The sequence below is a fragment of the Penicillium cosmopolitanum genome (genome assembly GCF_028827165.1).
Source record: "Penicillium cosmopolitanum strain IBT 29677 chromosome Unknown utg000008l:1.0-4398992.0:1.0-4402845.0, whole genome shotgun sequence".
Classification (NCBI taxonomy): Eukaryota; Fungi; Ascomycota; class Eurotiomycetes; order Eurotiales; family Aspergillaceae; genus Penicillium; species Penicillium cosmopolitanum.
In genome coordinates this window covers 1,464,534-1,486,845 of record NW_026622678.1, presented here as the reverse complement: position 1 = coordinate 1,486,845, position 22,312 = coordinate 1,464,534, and the positions used below count along the sequence as shown (strand labels likewise).

The 22,312-nt window shown below is 49.9% G+C and overlaps 5 protein-coding genes across 5 annotated transcripts; 4 read left to right on the top strand and 1 right to left on the bottom strand.

Moving 5' to 3' along the window:
- Positions 1 to 643: 643 nt before the first annotated feature.
- On the bottom strand, positions 644 to 2,404 carry N7509_007116 (uncharacterized protein; the record flags this gene model as incomplete). Its single annotated transcript, XM_056631753.1, has 5 exons — positions 644 to 822; positions 879 to 1,005; positions 1,068 to 1,715; positions 1,777 to 1,878; positions 2,024 to 2,404. 5 exons carry the CDS (start codon positions 2,402 to 2,404, stop codon positions 644 to 646), a joined length of 1,437 nt encoding a protein of 478 aa, XP_056487304.1.
- An 884-nt stretch (positions 2,405 to 3,288) lies between these two features.
- On the top strand, positions 3,289 to 4,450 carry N7509_007115 (uncharacterized protein; the record flags this gene model as incomplete). Its single annotated transcript, XM_056631752.1, has 4 exons — positions 3,289 to 3,354; positions 3,416 to 3,541; positions 3,712 to 4,235; positions 4,261 to 4,450. The coding sequence occupies 4 exons, from the start codon at positions 3,289 to 3,291 to the stop codon at positions 4,448 to 4,450; spliced, it is 906 nt and encodes a 301-aa protein (XP_056487303.1).
- A 2,282-nt stretch (positions 4,451 to 6,732) lies between these two features.
- On the top strand, positions 6,733 to 9,737 carry N7509_007114 (arrestin family protein; the record flags this gene model as incomplete). The annotated part of the gene is made up of 5 exons (XM_056631751.1): positions 6,733 to 6,795; positions 7,215 to 7,517; positions 7,646 to 8,965; positions 9,025 to 9,438; positions 9,537 to 9,737. The coding sequence occupies 5 exons, from the start codon at positions 6,733 to 6,735 to the stop codon at positions 9,735 to 9,737; spliced, it is 2,301 nt and encodes a 766-aa protein (XP_056487302.1).
- A 901-nt stretch (positions 9,738 to 10,638) lies between these two features.
- Positions 10,639 to 11,627, top strand: N7509_007113 (GNAT family N-acetyltransferase; the record flags this gene model as incomplete). Its single annotated transcript, XM_056631750.1, has 3 exons — positions 10,639 to 10,752; positions 10,978 to 11,433; positions 11,583 to 11,627. The coding sequence occupies 3 exons, from the start codon at positions 10,639 to 10,641 to the stop codon at positions 11,625 to 11,627; spliced, it is 615 nt and encodes a 204-aa protein (XP_056487301.1).
- A 9,350-nt stretch (positions 11,628 to 20,977) lies between these two features.
- Positions 20,978 to 22,096, top strand: N7509_007112 (chitin synthase export chaperone; the record flags this gene model as incomplete). The annotated part of the gene is made up of 3 exons (XM_056631749.1): positions 20,978 to 21,215; positions 21,286 to 21,857; positions 21,911 to 22,096. 3 exons carry the CDS (start codon positions 20,978 to 20,980, stop codon positions 22,094 to 22,096), a joined length of 996 nt encoding a protein of 331 aa, XP_056487300.1.
- Between the last annotated feature and the right edge of the window lie 216 nt (positions 22,097 to 22,312).

Genomic DNA, 22,312 nt, shown 5'->3' with positions numbered 1-22,312 from the left:
AGGGGAGGAAAAAGGAGGCGGGGGTAAAGAAGCATGGTTTTGAGTAACGAAGAAGCAGTATCAAACAATGAAAATATGGGCCTAAGAAAAGGAAATGGAGAAGAAAAAAGGGACAAGAAGCAGATTCAGCACAGCACAGCACAATAATACACGTACTGGAGAAACAATGCAATAACAACTAAACAAAAAAATTCACAAGAACATGTCGAAGGGCAAATGAGTATAGAAAGAGAGTAGGGAAGATCGCTTTTATTTTGGGAGGCACAGCACTCCAATCAAACATCCAAGGGCTTGCACACTCAAAAGGGTAAAAGAAAGATCGAACCAACAAAGTGGACTTGGGGGTATTCGGTGCACAACACAACACACAAATTCCATTCAGAAGAAAGCAATTGATCGCTCGGGAAATCCACTTGAAAGACAATTTCAACAATTAGAACGACAGAAGCGAGATGGGAGGGGAGAAGGTCGAAGGGGGTGTGGGTGGTGAGAGGAAGATTGGCAAAGAGTCAAAAAAAGAAAGGTTCGGCCGGTTGACAGCCAGTGTCAGGACATTGTACCTAGTCTCACAAGTGCTATATTAATAATAGCCAGTGTATTTGTGGCAAGATGTCAATAACAGTCAAGAATAGTCAATGAAGATCTACGCCTGGTAGCCTCCGTTGAAGTTGTTGTTACCCTGGTCCCAGTTTCCAGACGGGGACATGGGTTGACCACGGCCAAAACCTGCAGCATTTCCCTGGGGGAAGCCCTGAGCGGGCATACCAGGGCCGCCAAAGTTGTTTGCACCCTGGTCCCAGCCTCGACCAGCAGGGGCAGGACCTACATCTTTCAGTTAGCATATGATGTTTTTGAGACACTAAGATTGGGAGACATACCTTGGTTCATGGGGTTTGCGGGACCACCATACTGGGGAAAGAAGCCGGGGCTGTTAGGGAAAGTGGCATTCGCCTGCTGTGGAGAGAAGTTGTCGAACTGTCCGGTAGGAGGACGATCCTTACCCCACTGTCCAGAGTATACAGTCAGCAAACCTGGTGTTCAAAGTAATAGTTGGGTTAGGAGCTTACGCTGCACTTCAGCGGACGGCCATTGACATTGTACGCGTTCAGCTGGCAGATGGCCATCGCAGCATTCTCGTGGGAATCCATCTTGACGAAGGCAAATCCGCGATCGGCCTGGAGACGTGTCTCGAGAACATATCCAAAGTTCTGAAACAAGGGGACCAAGTCGTTCTGGGAAGTATAAGGGGTCAGGTTGCCGACGTAGCAGGTGGTCTGCCACTGCGGGGTTTGCTGAACGACCATGTCGTAGCTCTGGATGCCCTGGGTGGGGAAGTGATGATGACCGAATGGGGTGGTGGGGGTCATGCCCATGGCGGCCATGGCCTGCTGTTGGGAGATGGAAGGTTGGCCCTTCTGGTTGGCCCAGTTGCAGCGGATAGCACGAGAGCCCAGCCACTCGCCATCCATTGCGTTGAGCGCCTTGTCGGCATCGGTGCGATCACGGAAAGCGACAAAGCCGTATCCACGAGAGCGTCCAGTCTTCATATCCCACATCACACGAGCCTCGGAGACGGAGCCGAAGGCAGAGAAAGCCTGAGTCAAAACATCGTCATTGACCTCATTGCTCAAGTCACCGACGAAGATGTGGAAGTGGTTGGAGGTGTCCTCCTTGTTGGTGTTGTTGGACTGATACGCCCAGTTCACACGGATTTCCTGCAAGAAATGGACCGTTAGAGGAGGATCAAGAGTATAAATTGGGTAATCATCAACTAACCGACTGGTGAATTCGACGGCCATTCAGAGTCTGCATAGCCCTCTCAGCCGCACCGGGGTCGTCAAACTCGACGAAGCCGTAGTTATAACCCTTGCTGTTGAACTGCTGGGAAAAGTTAGCCCTATTCGAGCGTTTATGGAGACCGAGCTATCCGGTGCAGAAACTTTACATCTTGCATATTCATCGATATGCCTTGTTGGTCTCTCATGGGAGTAGCCGTGGGTCGACCATCACCCTGTGTACTCACATTCTTGTCAGGGATGATCTTCACGCTAACGACATGACCGGTAGTCTCAAAGATCTGCTTGAGAATATCTTCGGTCACGCGAGGATCCAAACCCCCAACATAGAGGGCTCTTTTGTTAGGCTCGGGGGCAGCGCGGCGGACATAGCCACCAGCGCTGGTGGGGGACATCATGTTGCCAGACATGGGGGAACCCATTGCGGTCGGGATGGGGTTGTTGTTCTGGGGGATGATCACCGGAGGCCGCGGCGGGGGAGGCATGTGAGAGGGGTTGGCCTGGCCATTGCCCTGAGCAGCATCATACTGCTGATTCTGAGCGGCGGCAGCAGGCTGAGGAGCCGAGGGCAGAGTGGAGGGAGTGGAAGCGGAAGCGTTCTCAGCCATCGTGTATAGGCGTTGATATATTTTGGATGAAAGCGATCGGGGAGAGAATGAGTGATGATATAGCAGTTGACAGATGCAAAAATACCTAGACGGCGTAGCCAAGAGATGAACGGGGGTCGGGAGAATTCGAGCGATGCGAAGATGTAGAGACGACAACTGTTCGTCACAGTAAAAGGTCACGATCGTGGAAATGCAACTGAGAAAAGGATATGTATGATAATATTTTTGGTGTCAAAGGGGGTCCGCGGGGGTGTCAGGTAGACAAGTCCAATCAAAAGACCAAGCTTGCAACGATCCAAACAAAGCAATCACTCAAGATGGAGAACTGAGTTGGAGAGAGACAGATAATGGCTATCGAAGCTCCAATGTCGACAAGAGGATGGACGAAATATGATGAAAGGTACCGAGGGGTAGACCTGGGAGGGGTACGGTGTTTTGGTTTCGATCGTCGTTTTGTTTCGTGTCGAGATGGATTTGGGGGGGACGAGCGAGAAGAGGAAAGCGTAGCAGCGCTGAGGCCGGTAGATAGATCCAAGATCCAAGGAGACCAAAGGAAGAAATGCAAGAAAGGGGAAAAGCACACACGCACGAACTCGAGTCGCTTCGATCCGCGACGAACAACAAGGAAAAAACGAGAAGCAGATGGGGAAAAGAAGAAGTTGTAAGGGAGAGTTAAGCGGCTAGGGGTGGGGGGGGAAGAAGAGAGAGACGAGAGAAAGAAGAGCTGTGGCTAACTCCAACGGGTCTAGTCAACCCCGTGTGTACAACCATCTCCCAACTCCCGCCTCTGTGCTTCCCCTTGTTTCATTCAACTACTACATATTACTCGACTCTTGTGCTTCTCGTGCTAAGGAAGAAGAAAATATTTCATCGTACTGCCCCCCATGACCTCTGCCAACTATTCCAACCCGGACTCCCTGGGTGAGCTGTCCATGCTGATGGAGCGCACTGTACTGCTTCCCTCTTCCTCAAAGAGATTTACTTCACCCAAATGACTGACTGACCACACAGCTACTGGATACGGGACGACTCTTCAGGAAAAATGGTTCAATCCCATCAAGCACACATCTGCAACGATCCATCCCCTCCTACTATGAGAGCTTTCAGTCGGCCCTGGATAATCTCTCAGAGCAAATTGTGAGTCCGATTGGATGCTCGGAGCGATTACGTAGTCGCAGAGAGACACATCAAAAGCATTTATGCCTTTCTTTCTTTCTTTCGAATATTTAATTTGATTTGATTTTGATATTGATTTTTACTTTTTACTTTTTCTTTTTTCTAATACCGACAGTACTGACGTATCACAGTTTATCGCCAAGGCCTTCTTGGAAAAAGACTATGAAGCTATCAAGGCCCGGGAGACCGCGCCCCAGCTTACGGAGGATGTGGCAATGAACGATGCGGATCTGAATATTCCACCACAGGTGCAACCACCACCACCATCACAACCTATCGCAAAATCCCCAAGTCCTGAAAAAGTGGACCTGAAAGAGGAAGAACCGACAGTGACAGAGCCGCAAGTAGCCCCCACCGCCACCATCCCGGAGCCTCCGCCGAAGGAGGAAGTAACGGTGAAGGTGGAAAATGAACAGGGTGCTAGCGCGCCGACCGATCAAGGATTGGCAGAGACCCAGGAGATCAATTTCGATTCCGTTCTCAATGATACTGGAGGCGCCAACACCTTCGACCTCAATCTTGACTTTGGAAACGATGACACGGGCAATCAAGCCTTCCTTTCTGGAACGACCTTTGGCAATGCTGAAAAGCCCAACGTTTCAATGCCGGCGGAGAATCCGATGGAGAATACAACCCCCCACGCCCGCTGGCGGGGGTGCCTTCGACATGGAATTAGAAAGGACGGATGGAGACACCAATCTATTCCCCGAGCAAGGCGCCGGTACCGACGATATCATGGGTCCTGGGGAATCCAGCTTCGACGACTTGTTCATGGAAACGGAGAATTTTGGAGAGGGTGGAGACTTAAACCAATTGGAAGGGGATAGTTTGATGAACATTAGCGAGCTGGACGACAACTGGTTCTCTTGAAGAGCGAGAGCATGATATGATGCGGAGCGCGGAGCGCGGGAAAAAACAGATTAGAAACTGCCTGTCTTCCAATGAAAATGTATAGTACTAGTACCTGATCGGGGGAGGGCAAGACACGTCCAGAGTCGTTCCCCTATGATCTACATGCGCATGCACACTACACTAGTAGCACTAATTAGATCTACTGAGGATAGTGCCATGTTCGTTTCGCTAGGCCAATCGATGCATCGCAAAGATGATCATTGCTTGGTAATTGGCTAGGCCTCGGAGACCCTTTTCCCCGCTGGATCATTTACTTTTCCAAGTTCATGTGGTAGGCGGAGATGACCTCCAGGACTACCAGTGCGTTGCGCATATCAACCATTTTGGGAAACACGGCACGGGCGAGACGAAGATGATGTGTATTTTTTTAATCTTTGAATACTGCTTCTCAACAAAGTTAGTATAGATGACCACCGAGCTCAATAATTAATATCATTATTGACCGCTGGTCGAACTGAACAGAGATTTCAGAGCTCTCTAGCTCTCTTCTTGACCTGTCACTTTTCGTGGGGGCTAGTATTCCGTAACTTCGTACTCCGTACTCCGTAGTGGTACGGAAATTGGATGTGCGACCCCAATCACCACAGGTAGATTGACAGACCCGTCCAAGAAAAAAGCCTCGGCGATCAGGGCGGGGCAAAGAAACAAGAAGTGACGTAGAGAGTAGGGCTGAACAACCCCATCTCCATCTCCATCTCCATTTCCATCGGAGGCTAGGATCAAACCCGGTCACGGTCATTGATTCCAGGTGAAACAAGGCAGGTCTAGCGAGGTCAGTTCTCCTCCTCCCCATACATACACTGTCATCTGTACTATAGTTAGCACATCCTTCTCTCCCCGCGGACAGGAATTCCGACAACACACACCACATCCAGACGGGGGGCCGCGTTGACATCGGGGCTTGTCCGGCCCCCAATGAGGTCATCACACCACGGACCCGCAAGGAACTTACTACATCTTGATTTAACTTGAAATTTTGGCCATCAAGTATATTCAAACTCAGACTACAGTATCCCGACTCGCATGAGCATGAGCATGAGAATGAGCATCTGACCAAAAGTCTCAAGAAGGCGCAGATAATCCCCCCTGCTTCAGGCCAAGTGCTGCCAACTGCCCTGCCACTGCTCTGCCACCACGACAATCCCTTGTAGAATACTCTGTACTCTACTGAGTACTCCGTACTCACCACTCGATCTACAGCACATGTTGCCATGCAGAGAGACTGTACGTACTGTACAGTGTTTCTCTCGCGGGTTAGTACTTCCAACCATTCACAGAAGACTTTCCTTCGCTCGTTCCTCGACGTGAGGGTTGGAGGTCAGGGCTCGTGCAGCTCGAGCAAACTCTGAAAATCAGGGCCCGCAGTTAAGGTAAGCACTGTCCCTTGGATCAGGATGATGTACTTTAGGTATGGACCTCGGGAGTCTTCAATTCGCATGTACTATGTACTCGTATGTACTCCGGGCGTGAGCCTCTGGCAGTTGCGGGGGCGAACAGGGATGCGATGCCGAGCATCCGTATTGCCCGTTTGAGTCAGCGGAATACCCCGTTGAATTGGCTTGGATTGAATTGATAGAATGATCAGGACCATGGACCATGGACTGGGTTATGTAGTTGGTCATGCGGAGGATGATCCGTCTCGTCCGTAGTCCGTATTCCGTGACTCCGTCTCGGAGTATACAGAGTATATACTGTACGTATACTAGGTCACGGTGTATACTGTACCTATGAGACTTGAGAAATGCCGAACTGGAACCAGTGGCAGATGGCAGATTGCAAGGGAACCGATCTCCATACACATGGGAGAGTCTCCACTTACTCTATAGTTTAATACTGTAGAGTACGTAGCCTCAACCCGGATTTGTGAAGTTGGCGATATCATGTCATCATCGATCGGGTCTGGCTCCCTCTGGCTGACTCTGGCTGCCTCCACTTCTCTCACCACATCCAGACCTCCGTGGTTCCGCGTTTCTACTTCAACGCCCCCTGTTTCATTATACATTATTCATTCTTCCTAGAGTCGCCCTGCCCTTTTTCTTTTTTCTTTTTTCTTTTCTTTTCTTTTTCTCCCTCCCATTGTGACTGCCCAAATCTCGGCCACTTGGTCATCAGCGCCACATTACGGAGCGCCAACACGCAAAAAAGTCGGGAACCACAATTCATTGCCCCCGCAGCCAATCCAACGCATCTCTTCAAGGGATCTGCGCGGCGATGATCACTGGAGTGGAGGACCCGTGCTTATGAAGTCAGCGCCCCAAGAATTCCATCTCTTCCTGCACAAAGATCGGTGTGCTCCTTGCGTGGTTGATCTGAATTGAAGGGGGGTGCACAAGGGATTGCAAAGAAGCAACCACACACTTCCCATTAATATCCTCATCTGTAAGTCTCGTTGGTTCTTGTGTTCCCCCTTCTTGCCTCTTTCTTTCCCTCCCTTTCACTCGTGGCATCCCCTCGTTGGGTCTGGAATTCCCCGTGAAGAAACCATCTGGTTTGCCTGGACCACCCTCTCCCCCCCCCTCCTCCCCGCATTCCAACGACGGTTTTTTGGCGAAACACAGCAGTTTGTGGTTCGCAATCCGTCGCAGGAGAGAAAAAAGAGGGTTTCTCCTCGAAGAAACAAAAAAAACACATACTTTTGTCCCAGATTTTGCCCGATTTTCCCCCATCTCACACTATGCACCAACCTCCACGATGATGGCCGCTCACATTATCCCCCCCGCAGTTTTCATCGCGGTCGGGGTCTATCAACGATCTTTCTCCGTCCGAATACCTCGCTGTTCCTTCGTTATCGCTCTCCAATCTTATCCGAACCCGGTCCATCCGACGCCGTTCGGTGTGTTTGAACGTCGAAGAACAGTTCCCCAAGCAAACCCGACGGGGTTCCCTACTCAAAAAGCTGGCGGGGCCACGCGAAAACGCGAAGCGATTCCTTCGCCTGCGGTCGTCGGGCGTCCACTCGCCCGCGCCCCCACACCAGGCAAACCCGCGCTGTAGCGGCGCTCGCGGCGCTCGCGGCACTCGGCCGGTATCCGAAATCATCCTCTCCCCAAGAGACTCGACTTTGTTCTCAACACAACCGGAAATTGGTGCCATACCCCCAGAGTCAATGATGGCGACAGAGGTTTTCCCCCGGCCAGTGGCCGACCCTCCTAGTGCCGTGCCCCAACTGAGCACCCCATTCCCCCATTGCGCAATGAGAAGATCGTTGCGACGGGTAGCGGACTCACGGTTGGTATTGCCCTGACAGAACCAGTGCTTTACCTTCAAGGTTATGATCAACAGGATCCAAGTTCAAAAAAATCAGCGATCTTGAGAGGTCAGATACATCTCAAAGTCACCAAGAGTGTCAAGATTAAGAAGATCTCCATCCAATTCCGCGGACATGCCCAAACAGATTGGCCCGATGGTATTCCGCCCAAGAAGATTCATTTCCACGACAAGAAAGATCTTTTCACCCACGGCGTCGTTTATTTTAACCACGGCGATACCGCTTTGATGCAGAATGACTATGGCGCGCACTTCTACCAACACGCCAAACCCACCTCCCCAGTACCAGGCAAGGATGGCGTCTCTGCGACAACTCGGGAGCTCTTCTCCAAGAGCGGCTCAGCCACCAACCTTGGCCCGACCAACGTACGAGATCCCAAGCGTCTCTCCGTACAGACTACCCGCGGCCACTCTCGAAGCTTCAGTCGCAATGACACGCCCCAGGGTCTCCAGGCTCAGCAACAACGCAACTACCGGATGTTCCCGGTTGGTGACTATTTGTATAGTTTCGAGTTCCCAATCGATGGTTCTCTGCCGGAAACGATCCGAACGGACTTGGGATTTGTGAAATACGATCTGGAGGCTATTGTCGAACGATCCGGCGCTTTCCGCCCCAACCTACTCGGCACGATGGAGATTCCCGTCATTCGCACTCCCGCTGAGGGATCGTTAGAACAGGTCGAGCCGATTGCGATTTCTCGAAATTGGGAAGATCAGCTTCACTACGACATTGTGATTTCCGGAAAATCCTTCCCCATGGGCTCTCAGATTCCTATCGCATTCAAGTTGACACCACTTGCCAAGGTCGAATGTCATCGAATCAAGGTCTATGTGACTGAAAATATTCAGCACTGGACCGCCGACAAGAGTGTTCATCGACTGCAACCCGCCAAAAAGGTCTTGTTGTTCGAAAAGCGAGCCGAATCCGCCAGCACAAGCACATATCCCGGCAGTTCCATGCGTGTAACTGCAGGTGGAGGTATCGACTGGGACCATCGCGCGGCTGCTGCAAGAGGCGAGGAGATCGTGGATCGGTCCCGGACCAACTTGTTGGGCAATCTCTCAACCGAAAATGGTGTCGGGCCAACCGAAATGGAATTTAATGTACAGCTCCCAAGCTGCCATGAGATGAGAGGTCGAGACGAAGCACAGCGCCTTCATTTTGACACAACCTACGAAAACATTCAAATCAATCATTGGATCAAGGTAAGCGGTCTCCCGCACGCGCGCGCTTCTAGATTGAATGAATACTTACCTATATTTAGATTGTCCTTCGTCTTTCCAAGGTCGATGAAAGGGATCCTACCAAACGCAGACATTTCGAAATTTCCATCGATTCACCCTTCCACATTCTTTCCTGCAAAGCTACACAAGCAAACATCTATCTCCCGGCCTACACGAGACCCTCAGCCGAACCAGAGCCACCAGCCCAGGAGTTCGAATGTGGCTGCCCCGGTGCACCCATGACACCGAGAGACAACTCGGCGGCGCAGTCTAGTTCTGACCGTGAAGAGTCCAGCACGAACCTCAGCCTCAACCGTCGCGCCTCCATCGGCCCAATATCTCGAAGCTTCACAAACGGTTCTGGAGGTCTAGCCCGCCCACCTCAAGCACACTTGGCCCACGAGCCTAACAACGAGCGAGAGCACAACCCCACAACGGCACCGGGACCTTCCGAGGTACCTCGCCCGATGCATCTACTGCGAGCACCTTCATTTGCTCCTCCTGCCTTTGAAGACCTCCTCCCCCGCCTCCTCTTGTCACTCCGCCCCCGGAGTATACGACCATTGTTGGAAATGGGGATCGCGAGGCTATTTTGGAAGATTACTTCTCGCGGTTATCCTTCTACGAAGACCAGGATGACGACGATCGGGGGCGGGGACGTGTTGATGTTCCTCTAACCCCAGGTGGCCGGGTCAACCGCAGTATGGATGTTCCAAGGGAGTGGATTCGAATCGAAGATCTCGCCAGGACGTGATCGATTTCGATTCTCCAGTCCCACACGGTGCATTGATTCGCCCTTTCACGATTAACCTAGCCATGAAGCAACGAAATTTCATACCGGAAACGGTGTACGGAGGTCCATTCCTTTCAAAGCGATTCCTTTTTGTTTGTTTTTTTTCTTATAGATTTTTGAAATCATCTTCTGTTCCTCGACTTGTTTACAAATGTGTTCTATTCTGTTCGGGGTTGGGTTGGGTTGGGTTGGGTTGAATTCGGATTCGGGGTTTGTTGGCATATCGGGTCCGGTTCAGATGTCTCTGTTCATATCATTGGGCAAAAGGCGTGAGGGTGTTTCCTTGCCTGCATGTTCTTCTATCTCTTTCATTTTTGAGATTATACAAACTCTTAGGTGTATCTCTCATATTTTCCGGCGTCGTTCGCAGGACTGTCGATTATATAACATCATTTTGTCACTCTCTATCTCTTTTCTCTCCGCAACATGGACCATACCTATATCATACTAGAATGGCATTCCAGCTTCAAATAAGACGAGCCTGAGTTACTCTTTGTTGCCTAGCCCTGTCCCATACCTTTTACCCACCCCCACCCTGGGGCACCTCTCCCCGCAGATAGCGATAAGAGTGCCCGCTTCGAGCTGCCTTCCCTGGTTAAAGAGGCATTCAAACCTTGGAACCTCCCCACTTCGGTGGACCACTTGCTACTCCAGATATCACCCAGTCGACCTCACTTCTCGGAATTCATCGAACTACCACGCCTCATTATTCTATCGCTTATATACCAAGCTTACGTCCCTGAGATCAGATACTCCGACAAACCCCTGTTCTTGGAAAGAACTGAGAGCTTGACCTCCATCATCAGCCGAGCCTCTCGGGCCCTTGATGATATTGCGGGGTCAACACTTGTTCACATCCACCATGGCGATCGAAGTCGTCCCCTTGACCGAGGCCGATATCCCTGGTGCCATCCAAGTGATTCAAAGAGCTTTCGAAGATGATCCATACTACAAATGGGTATTTGATGCGTCCACGGTATGTCGTATCATTCCACTCAATGTAAAGATTATTGGTGCCGGAAATTTTTCCATGCTAACATCAATCTCCTCGTAACGCGGTCGACCATCGACCTGTCGTTACCCTGCCGGGGAGATCGCTACATATAGTTCAGCAAGAAACGGAACTATGACTCGCTCACAGCGCGCTGCCGCTGGGGCATCAACAATGCAATATTCCAAGTAGCCAAGGACACCGCCGCAGTCGATGATTCACAATCGTCCCCTTCCCCTGTCCTTGGAGTCTCCTGCTGGATGGCTCCACAGCCAGCTACCCAGCCTGAGAGTTGGTACTCCTGGTATCAAGGGTGGGTCCTTTCGTTCAATCAATTCCTCACTAATATACGATATCTTGGACATGGGGGGTCTGCGCACGAACCGCTATTGGATCTGGAAAGAGAATCAGCAGAAGGCTCAGGCGCAAATTTGGGATGACCCGCGTGGATACTATTTTTGCAATATTGTTGCTGTTAGTCCCGAGGCGCAAGGGAAGGGAATTGGGAAACTTCTCTTCGAAACGGTTATAAAGCGGGCTGATCAGGAGGGTATCAAATGCTATTTGGAAAGCTCGAAGAATGTGCCTAATGTGCAGATCTATGAGGGTATGGGATTTGAGATGAGTCGGGAGATGGAATGTCGCGACGGATCCGATGCTTGCATGGTACGTGTTTTCTTTTCGAGTCTGCATGGTTAGACTTTGCTAATGATACCCCGCGTGGCTGTTCCTAAAGCTCTACTGCATGACACGAAACCCCCAAACCAAGTGATGCTCGCAATTAAAACTCGGAAATTTGCGTAACTCAATGGCAGCGCTATGACCCCTATGATTACAGAAACACATACATCAATGCATGAAATATCAATCGACATTCCCTCTTCATCCCAGTAAAAACGCACCTTTCGATCTATCATTTACTAATTAACATCCTACCTTGCACTGCCCCCCAATGCACATATACCCGCCCTTCTAAACCGTTTGTCCACACCCGCTGAAAGAAGGAAGAGAGGGAGAAAGAATACATCCCAAGCCCGGATCTCGACAGAAGCTCAATCTCAACTCCCAGTCAAATTCCAAATCCGCCTTAAAAACGCTCTGACCCATTTCACCATCCCGATTGTCAACGAGCCCATCGTGACCCACAAACGGGTTGATCATGGCGCGAACTTTATCGCCACAAGCGCGGCCGGGGAAGAAGGAAGCTCCGCCGCCACACTCATCGCGTTTGTCTCCTCCGCTCCGCCGGGCGAAAACATAAGTTGCATATGACCTGTCGCAATGGATAAGCTTCGCGTCTGTGCTGACGGGGGTTGGGTAGGTGGGACACCTGCATATGCAGCCGCAGTCAGCAGCACAGATGACCTGCGAACGAAACGAGGTTCGTTATTCAGAAGTCGGTTCGGATGCGAGATAGGTGGGCTGCCGGATGGATTGGATTGGATTGTAGAGTTAGGGGGGCTCTTTTGGTGGTACCGTGTTTTTGGCTCTTCGTCCCTGGCAATCTCCCCGTGTTGCGGGCTTGGTTCGATTTAAATGTAGACTTTCGGATTTGCGCTGGGATCGCCGGACGATGGCAGAATGGTTAGAGCTTTTTTTTGATTCTACAGGTTGGTGATATTGCAAGGCGGGTTGATGTTCTGGGTGATCTTTGTGAGCTTATATTTGAGATCAGAGTACGCATAGCTAGGAGTCTTGATTTCAGATTTCAAGATTCAAGCAGATCTAGATCTAGATCTAGATCCAAAACAGACTTTCTGTGTTTTTTTTACTTTGCATTTGATCACCTGAGATGTAAGAACTTTATAAATCACACTGCTTTGGTACCTTGCTCATCTAGGTGCTGTTCTAGTGCATTGCTTTAGCAATATGAGACTCTTGATATTGCACAACGGCCGGACTCCATGGTCCGCTGTCCGGACCTTGATCACCCGATGTTGCCAATTCAAGAGAGATGCAGCGGTAACCACTGAAACGCCGGAACCAAGTGATGAAATAAATGGGAATGACGCGGCCAATGCCCGAATCACGCGAACACCGCCGTCCCCAGATATCCACGTCACACCAACAACAAAGAGGGACACACCGTGTTGCAGCGACACTGAGATAATTGTTAACCAGCTCGCCATACTGGCTGCAAGTGTCAGTCAATCATCTGCAAGTACAGCGCCAAGATCTCAAGGATCGTCCACACCATCACTCGTGACTACCGCAACCACTCAATACTCTACCACCAACTGTGCCAAGGAGGATCATTTTGCAGAAGAGGAATCCTTCCACTATCTGCAAAGTTTGATCACCATATCCTGTCTATCTCAGCACACTTCTAGTCAGCTGTCAGTGTCATCGACCACTCAAGAGGTAGAACCATCGTCACTTGGTCGGAAACGGGCCACCTCGAGATTAAGCATTCGCCTGGGGGACCTTTCAGGACTTTCTTTCCCAACCAAGCTATCTCGAAAGCCCTGTCCGAGTCCTCGCTACACAACCCTGCCGCCAATATATTCGCCCAAGCACATCACCACTCGGCCAGAGGTACGATTTTGAGCCGAGTCAACGGTGATCAATCAAAATATCCCTTCGACAATTGGTCGGCCCATTCACCCGTATATAGATAATACCAACCCACGAATAAAAGCCATTCAGCCCAATAACGCCCCCGCTTCCCCATTCCCGCCTAGACCCTGCGTGTGATAGTATCTATCAATATCGCACATAGGCACCCAGCCACTGACTCTGTTCAGAGCAATTGGGACTACGTAGCTCCCCTGCGATCAGATCCCGTCCCGAATATAATCTGTACAAGTAAGAAACCTGAGTAAGAACCCTGCATGAACCCAACCCCACTGGTCGTTAAACGCTCACCCGAAACAGATCGGCAATGCATCTCACTCGGCAATGCAAGTCCGCCCCCAATGACGTTTTACTTCCCTTCCTTTTGATAGTGTATACCTGGCAAGAAATGCCAGGCCTGGGGGGAGATGACGAGCTGCCTCGTCTCGTGGGGTCCGCGACCACTTCATTTATAGGTCACCGAATAGGGTGGCTTCCGGGGACGGGAAATCCTTGTTATTTCTAGCACTGTTCTGCAGCCGATTGCAGGTCTTTTCTATCACAGACACGGAGCGATAGGCTTGACAAGTGGAGGACACACCTCCGGTTTCGACTTGGGGATTTCAAGACTTTTCTTCACAGAAAGATACAATTTTCATTCTTGTGCCGTGGGTATATCGTATTCGTATTACCATTGGCACAAAGGCTCTCAAGACGAACTGTTGAATAATTCCAAATCCCTATCGTCGGTGGATTCATCGGCTGAACAGCCTCTTTTGGTTTCGGATAATTGCTAATACCAGGACAACAGAGGATCTGCACGGCTTTCCCGGTGTTTCGGCTGTAAACTGTGCCGATCATTCTGTAATAACCCGGTGTTTCGTTTTCTTCTTTTGAGGCTTCCTTCGTTCTTTTTTCCTCCTCTTGGTTTCCGCGTATGTATGTACAATATGCCCACCCCCTCTGGTGGGTTGTCTCGGTGGGTTGGCGGAAGTGGCTTCGGTACTCCACCCGAAAGCTCAATTTCCGCACAGACCGCGTGCGGAGGATCAATGGGACCATGGTTTGTTTGATCATTCCTTTAAGGGGAATGTTGTCAATTTCTAGCGGAAGTCATTGCGTCGGGGTACTGTTTGAATTGTTACGAGCAGAAACCCACGCAAGTATCATGCAACAAGGAAATAGTAACCGGGTATAAGCCGGGTAAGTGGGAAGAGGGTCCACGTCAAGGGCTAGCTAGTATGTATGTATGTTGTGGTCCAGTGAATACGATTGGCTCTTTTCTGTATTCCAAGGCTGGGGAAACCATTTTACCTGGTGTTTGCTACCTACCTTCTTGAACGAATTGCAGATGGAAAAAACAGCAAAAGTACCGGTGTACGCCGATTCTCACCACAATCAAAACTTTTAATTATTACAATTACAAACCATCAAGGCGAGGCTTAAAGTTTGAGTATGTCTTGGCTTTTAGTTTTCCTTTCTTTGAGATAGAGTTTTTGTTGATGAGAAGGAAGCAATCATATCATTCCAGACAAGGGAGAATTCGGAAGAGTTCTGTCGAAAGACCCATGCCCCCGCCCTGCTGGGCCACGAACGAACAAACGAACAAACGAACGAAGCCAGGTTCGGCACAAAATGAACACGTTTATACTTTTATTTGATTCGCTTATCGCAGTCGGGCTCGGATGAAGTTCTAGACTCCGTCTACAGAGTCTAGACAATAGACTTGAAGGACCGGACCCCCTGGTCGGTGGCTCAGGCTGTTGAAATTAGAGGGGCCACATGCTAGGCAAGGCTCTAGCTCCCTCCAAGGCAGTGTTGCGACGTTAGGATATTGCGCCACCAAGGTCAATCAAACCCACCTTAGCAGTGACAGGGTTGATGATAGACAATGGTGGGAGCATGTGAAAGAGGTCTGAAATCCGTTGGGGCTAAGATATGAACGCCAAACGACGACTGTTGCGGGTCGAGATCGTGAGTCGATGCAGGAACTTTTGTCAGCATGAAGGAGGGGCTGTGGAAATACAAACCGCCGACGTGCTCAATGCACTCGTGATCGGATTCAAACCGGCATGCATTGTCAACTATCAGCGGCTGGTCGACGACAGATCGACGCGCAGGGAGAGATTGCCCGATCTAGACAGCGGCATTTCATTGCCTGTTCATCATCGAAGTCGCAGGTAATAATCCCCAGCCAAGCAGCCTGAAGGATTGCCGGTAGAACTTTCTCCTGGGGCCTGACTGAGGTCGGCATAAATATCAACAATGTATTCTTTGACTTCTGGCCCAATGAGCGCCCGACACGGCACGCAATCTTATTTTCCCACCGGGTCCGACCAACCCCGAGGCTTGCGAGACATGTAAATAAAAGTAGTCGTCTGCGTCATTACCGTCGAGAAGGAACGCGGCTGCGCCATGGCCCGCTGAGGTGCAGTTTCATGCTCGAAAATGGAGTATCTGTCTATCCTCTAGTGCAGAACAAGAAGCTAGATAAGTCCATTCATGAAGACTTGGCCCAAACGGAGCGCGGCGACACTGACCAATTCCAGCGACTATCTACTAGCGCCATCTGTAGGGATTTAGCGTTCCAAACATTGAATGAATCTAGGTATCGCACTATCCGGCATTGGAATTACTCTAGCCTTGGAAGCTTCGGAGCACCTACCGAGCAAAGTCTTGGGTGCCTTTCATGGTACAGAGCCCTATTTTCCCTTTTAGCAATGGCCCCCTTCCAAATACTATCTAGTATGTACCACCTTTTGCTCCTCTATAATATCCACTCCCCAGACTTTCTCCCCCACCGGGAATACAAAGCCCTAAAATGCCCGTTCCATGTGCTCCCCGGACATCCCCCCAAACCCTAGCGGCCGCTACAACCATTGATTGCATCATGAGCAAGGTTTCGGCTGTCGAGGGGTTTTGCCCTGTCCCGGGCCGGTGGAATGGAGATACCTACAAGTCCCGTCGATCTTTGTACTGCGTGTTTCAATCGAACATCTACATATTAATGATTGACTGAAAGTTCAGCCGATCGGGTCTTTTAAGGGGCTAGCTGTTGAGTGATTGATATTGCAACCGATGTGGAGTGTTTCTAGATGAAGCCTGACACAGGATTAAGTTCTGCCTGGGAGTACTGAAAAAAGAAGACTTCGAGAAACCCCACAGACTGGTACTTATTCGTACTACTCAACGGCGTCCCAAGGAGGTGCACGGAAGATTGCGTGGATTAACAGCGACCCGGGGCTTGGCTCGATTATTCAGTACTAGTATTTCCTCTCCCTTAATTTAATTTAGATTTTGGTTATCGGTTATTCTACGACTACCTACCACCCCGTAGCCGGAATTATCCTTTCTCCCAAAAATAAATTGAAAAAAAAAGCCACCAATATTTAATGCATCTTCTTTCCCCCCGCCTAAACTCCACAACTGCACAGCTGTGATGCGCGCGATATCACTACAAAAGCACGGGTGATTCCTGCGGGGGCAAACCTCGTTGAACCGGGTTAGATGTTCATTTCTGCGGACTGTAAAATACCGAAGCTGTTGCCGAAAGCGGCATTTGTGGTCGTTATGTCTCTTGGACTGGGCTGGGACCCCTTCCCACCCCTTGGCCTATGCATTTCGGGATTCCATAGGGGAGGGTACAACCACGTTGCCCGTGCGGGACCCTCCCCTGGCCCCCGGCCTCAGTCGACAATTTGTACGGAGTAAACCCGCACTTCCTCTTCTTATGTTCCGTATTTAGGTCCGAGCCCATTAACAAAGGAAGCTCTTAGATCGAGTGGTATGCAAGTTTAGATAACATGTGACGGCCTCGGGGCTCTTGTAAAAAATGGCGAGAAACAATAAAAGCATCAACAAAGAACATCTTGCAAACTATCTCGTAATCGTACAAGCAGTGGAAAGCTTCCACAAAAATATAAATATATAAATATAATGCAAAATAAAACGCAATACACATGCAGGGCATAGTTTCCGGGAAGATAAAAGTATGAGCATCGACCTATCCGCGGTAGGGGACCTGAAAATCAGCAAAGTATGTCTAACATGGCACCGAGGCAAAGAAATCCCACGAAACTCCCCGTAGAAGTAGGCATATGACAAGGAAAAGACACAACATATGGAGAGAAAAACAACCGGAAGCCAGCATCCAAGAACACAGATAGGACGCTCAAAAAACCCAAGGACCAAAGGACAAAACACAATCAAAGATCAAAGACAAGGGGAGGTGTCTGTAAAGTCAATACTACCGGAGTATCGAAAAACGTAGATGACCCCAGGGCACAAAGTTTAAATGGGTGTGGGCCCCCAAACACACAAAAGAAGAAGAACAAAAAAGAAAAACAACAGAAAAAAAAGGTGTCGATCAGAGCCCTGGTGACGAATCATCGCATTTGAATTGTACCAGCCCCTCGTCATCGTCGGTTCCAAAATGCGGATTTTCAAGTGGATAGCCTCCCGAGAGAGGGTCGGCTAGAGCCGAATCATAGTTCCTCGTGGTGATTGTGTCGTTAAAAGTATGGCGGACCGGGCACAGAACAGGAAAAGGGTGTGAAGCGGGCAAAGTCAACGGCCGATTGATAAACGCAAAAAAGAGGGAACGAAAAACTTTTTTTTCTTCATCTGCGGCGATGCTTCTTTGGCCTTCTTCACCTTGCCGTACAACAAAGCAGACATTTGCCGACAACCACGATGAATCGGTCGTGTGGACTGTCGGAACAGTGACCATCTTTGCAGCCATCCAAGGATGTTCGAATAAAATGAGCAGCGGGATTCTGGCAACCGCTATAGATGTAGTAATTTTTGAAATAGTTGCACATTTTGGTATGATCCCATCGGGGGTGACGATGGGGATAAAAATGGATTCGAATAATAACGAGCAGCGGCCCAACTCAAGCTTGACAAAATGTAGTATTAGATGGAGGTAGACCTTTGCTGAGGAATGAAAAATGACACAACACAGTCAGATCTTAAAAGAGCCACGATCTGGGAGAAGAGCGATGTTATGAGGGAGGGAGGGAGGGAGTGGCTGCTGGGGGTAGGAAAGTCCGGAAGCTCCGAAGGATGGAATAAAGAGTACTGAAACTGAAGATGCTACCAAGGTGGGAAGACGAGGGAAGAAAAAGGGACTGGGCACACAGTATGTCGTCAATCACAGACTACCTTCCGAGACGGAGACGAAATTTACTCCATAATTCCACACCTGAGCTTGTTGGTAAGAGAGCAGTATCTACAGTAATTCTGCAGTAGCTTTTCTCTCGCCCCGACCCACCACCAATCCCTGTCTACCCCCCTTAGCAACCCTAGTCGCCGAGCGGGTCCTGCGTGCAGAAAATGAAGATTTTAATAATATTAAATAAATAAAAAGGATTAATGGCTTTGATTTGAAGATGGCAGTTTAGAACTCTGCCCGAGAATACTAAGCGGAGATTATTCCAAAATTATCAGGGATCAGCCCCTTCCTTGCCCCCTCCCATGCTCAGTGGCCCCCATCCGATGACCTGGCCCCATCACTGCGGCATATTGTTGATCGGGTAGATGGGAGATCGACATCGGTTCCTCGCAGCCGTTGATGCTTCTTCCACTCACACGTGGCGCTAGTCAGGGTGCTTATGCAGGAGTCACGACACCGTCGGGAAAGGTTCACCTTGAGAAGTGTGTCCATCGGATGTTTCCTGCACAACTCAGCTTCCTTTGGTTCACCAGAATAAAGAGACGTCAGGCGAGCATGGGTTGCTCGTTTGGGTCGTCCTGTGACAATGGATTGTAACAATGGTCCTGGGGGTTGGGCAACCTGGCTGGGTTCTCGACTCGTTGGGCAGTCGGGGGAAGCGATAGGTTGCCATCAAGCATTGCCACCTAGACACACACTGAGAAAGAAACAGGGCGAAAGAAAAAAAATATGGAGCTTCAACCTCAGCCTCTGTCCCACATTTGAAACCCCTTCCGGATGTACACTATCCGATGGCTGGCCCCATCGTTGTTATAATGGCATCATTCCAATATGAAGCGAACGGCCCCGGAGCAACAGGATTATTAATATAAGGAAACCTTTAAAGATTGGTGGGGAACAAAAAGTACTACGTGGTAACTTTGATCGGCCGGGAAGAGCCATTGAACGATACCAACGGTACGCAGAAGACATTGGTCTGGGAAGGGTGTAGAGTGCACTTTCAAGGACAAATGAGGGTCGTTCAGGGTGGTAGCGCCGATAAATTAAAACTAAACTCGAAATTCAGTTTGGGATCTCTGTGAGTACGAGTACCTACGGCAAAGTCTTGTCTGTGCCGCGTCTGCGACTCCACGAATCAAAACAAGGTTTTCGAGGTTTGAGCTTCGCTCGGCACTCTCCAGGCTCCAGATCGGAATAAAAACAACGGGCTCCAATCTTTTTTTTCTCCACTATAGGCTCATCATGTCGTTGGGATATTTGACCCGTCTCCTTCCTTGATGGGTTGGTCACCAGGCCGTTTCGTCGTGAAAGGTCCACTGCGTGACGAAATAGCCCCCAGTGCTCAAAAGGGTTTCGTTGTTCGTTCGGAATAGACCCATCAACCATTGGGGTTGCGTCGCGGAGGTTGGAGCCGAAGTGGATGCTCGATAGACCAGGGGGGGATCTTCACGCAAGTCAAATCACGCGCTACGAGTAGGAACGCGCCAAGGACATTGGATGGAGCATTGGAAATTCAAGCAAACGAGTAGCACAAGATGGTGCGACGCAAGTGACGTCTCAAGATTGGGATGTCCACATGCCGAAGGTTTTTTCAAATAAAAAAATAATAATAATTCCGTATATTTTGAAAGGTGACAGTAAGAGAGGAGCCTCGGATTCCACACGAAGGTGGTCCCATTGCCCTGCCTCAAGTGGTGCTGTGGTGCGGGCTGTTTACTCGTACGAGTAGTGCCTTTTGTATCGCGCCTCACTGGGGCCACACAAGACAGGCATGGTTCTGGTCCCATTGAAAGCCCCAAGTTTATCGGATTGTGGATCCAGTAGAAAAGATAGTCTCCTGTAGGCTTGCCGGTGACTCCGCCTCGGGTACGGTTTCAGGTCACAAGTACGAGTATTCGAGTAAGGACAAATACTGATCGCGCCGAGGCAACAAGCATCCGAGGTAGCTGCATTCCGGTTCCAGGGCCCGAGATGATGATGGCCATGCCCTGGACCTTATGATTGATAGTGTATACATATCTTGTAGTACCCGTACTGGGTACCTCGTGGTAGGCTACCATGGGCCGAGCTCGGAGCCGATATCACGTGGCACCGTGGAAGAGCTAGTCTAAAATAGGTGTGGAGTTCGGAATAACTGTAGTGCCGTGTTTTGTCGCAGCCCCGTGACCCCGTGACCCCGTGACCATTTGCCCCCTCGCGCGGCAAAGCCATTGTGGGAGCGAAGTTCTTGGTGTCCGTCAGACGTCCTGGTTCAATCCGCACACTCGTTTTTCCGCTGAGATTTGATCGCACCCACTCAGTTGGGGGAGAAAGGTTATCAGACCTACAATTTGAGCCCCTCCCCATCCTCACTCGCTCTCTCCACTGTTCCACCCTCCGTCGTTGTGGAGACAGCCGTCCGGCCAGCGCTCTGTGACCGCCAACCGCAACGGGAAAATCTTCTATTTGTTGTCGCACCACTCGACGACATCACCACCAGACATCATGGGGTTCGGTCAATTCGATACGATATGCGAGAAGGTGCCGCTGCCTTTGTGCTCCCTCGTGGGCCCGGCGTCATCAATCTCTGGGGCCACCGGCATCATCTCGAACTGTTATGCGCGAAACATTGAGGTTGCGAATACAATCATCTTCGAGGGTGCCGCCTCGTTTATGCACATCATTGCACTTGCTATGACTGTGATTATGATCCTACATATCAGGTCCAAGTTTACGGCTGTTGGTGCGTTTCACTTTGAGGTCTCCTGGGGGTGCGAAAGCCATATACGATTCTAACATTTCGGTACATATAGGTCGCAAGGAAATCATTACATTTTTCTACATCTTTCTCGCGCTGACTATCTGCTCACTTATCATTGATGCGGGGGTTGTTCCGCCAAGAAGCGGTCCGTTCCCCTACTTCGTGGCCGTCCAGAGTGGTTTAATATCGGCTCTATGTGCCTGTCTGCTAGTAAATGGCTTCGTTGGCTTCCAGCTGTACGAGGATGGCACGGCACTTTCGGTGTGGCTGATCCGGCTTAGCTCGGTGGTCATGTTTGCTATGACATTCGTGATCTCTCTTCTGACCTTCAAGTCATGGGGTGGCCTCGGCCCCGAGAATACCGTTGGGCTGTTTGTGGTTCTCTATCTTCTCAATGCTATCGCGGTAGCCATCTATGTTGTCATGCAGCTACTGCTAGTCGTGAATACCCTGGATGACCGCTGGCCCCTGGGCCATATCTGCTTTGGTATCTTGGTATTTATTATCGGTCAGGTGCTTCTCTACGCATTCAGTGACACCATTTGCAACAATGTGCAGCATTACCTTGATGGTCTCTTCTTTGCCACCTTTTGTAATCTGCTTGCTGTTATGATGGTTTACAAGGTATGGCACCGTATCCTTGAATTGATTAAATTTAAATTACTAACAATATCAAGTTCTGGGATTCGATCACCAAAGAAGACCTGGAATTCTCCGTTGGTGTGAAACCCAACACGTGGGAGGTCAAAGAACTGCTACCGGAGGAGGACCGCCGACAGACTGTCTATCATGATAACAATTCAGAATATGCAGGCAGTGTGTACCACCACCGACAATCAAATTACGGACATCACAATTACTAGCCATTTCGTGTTTGGGATATGGTATATGCGACCATTGATATGACGATATTTTGATTTCTTCGTTACATTCTGTTTCAGCCTTTAGGTGTTAGCGCTGCATCGGATGGGCTTGTTTGCATGTGAGACGGCCTATGAAAATCTCGCCATTATGGGCGGTACTTTCTCATCTACCGAAGGATCTAGGCGGAAGGCATACTACGACAAGTAAATCCCGAT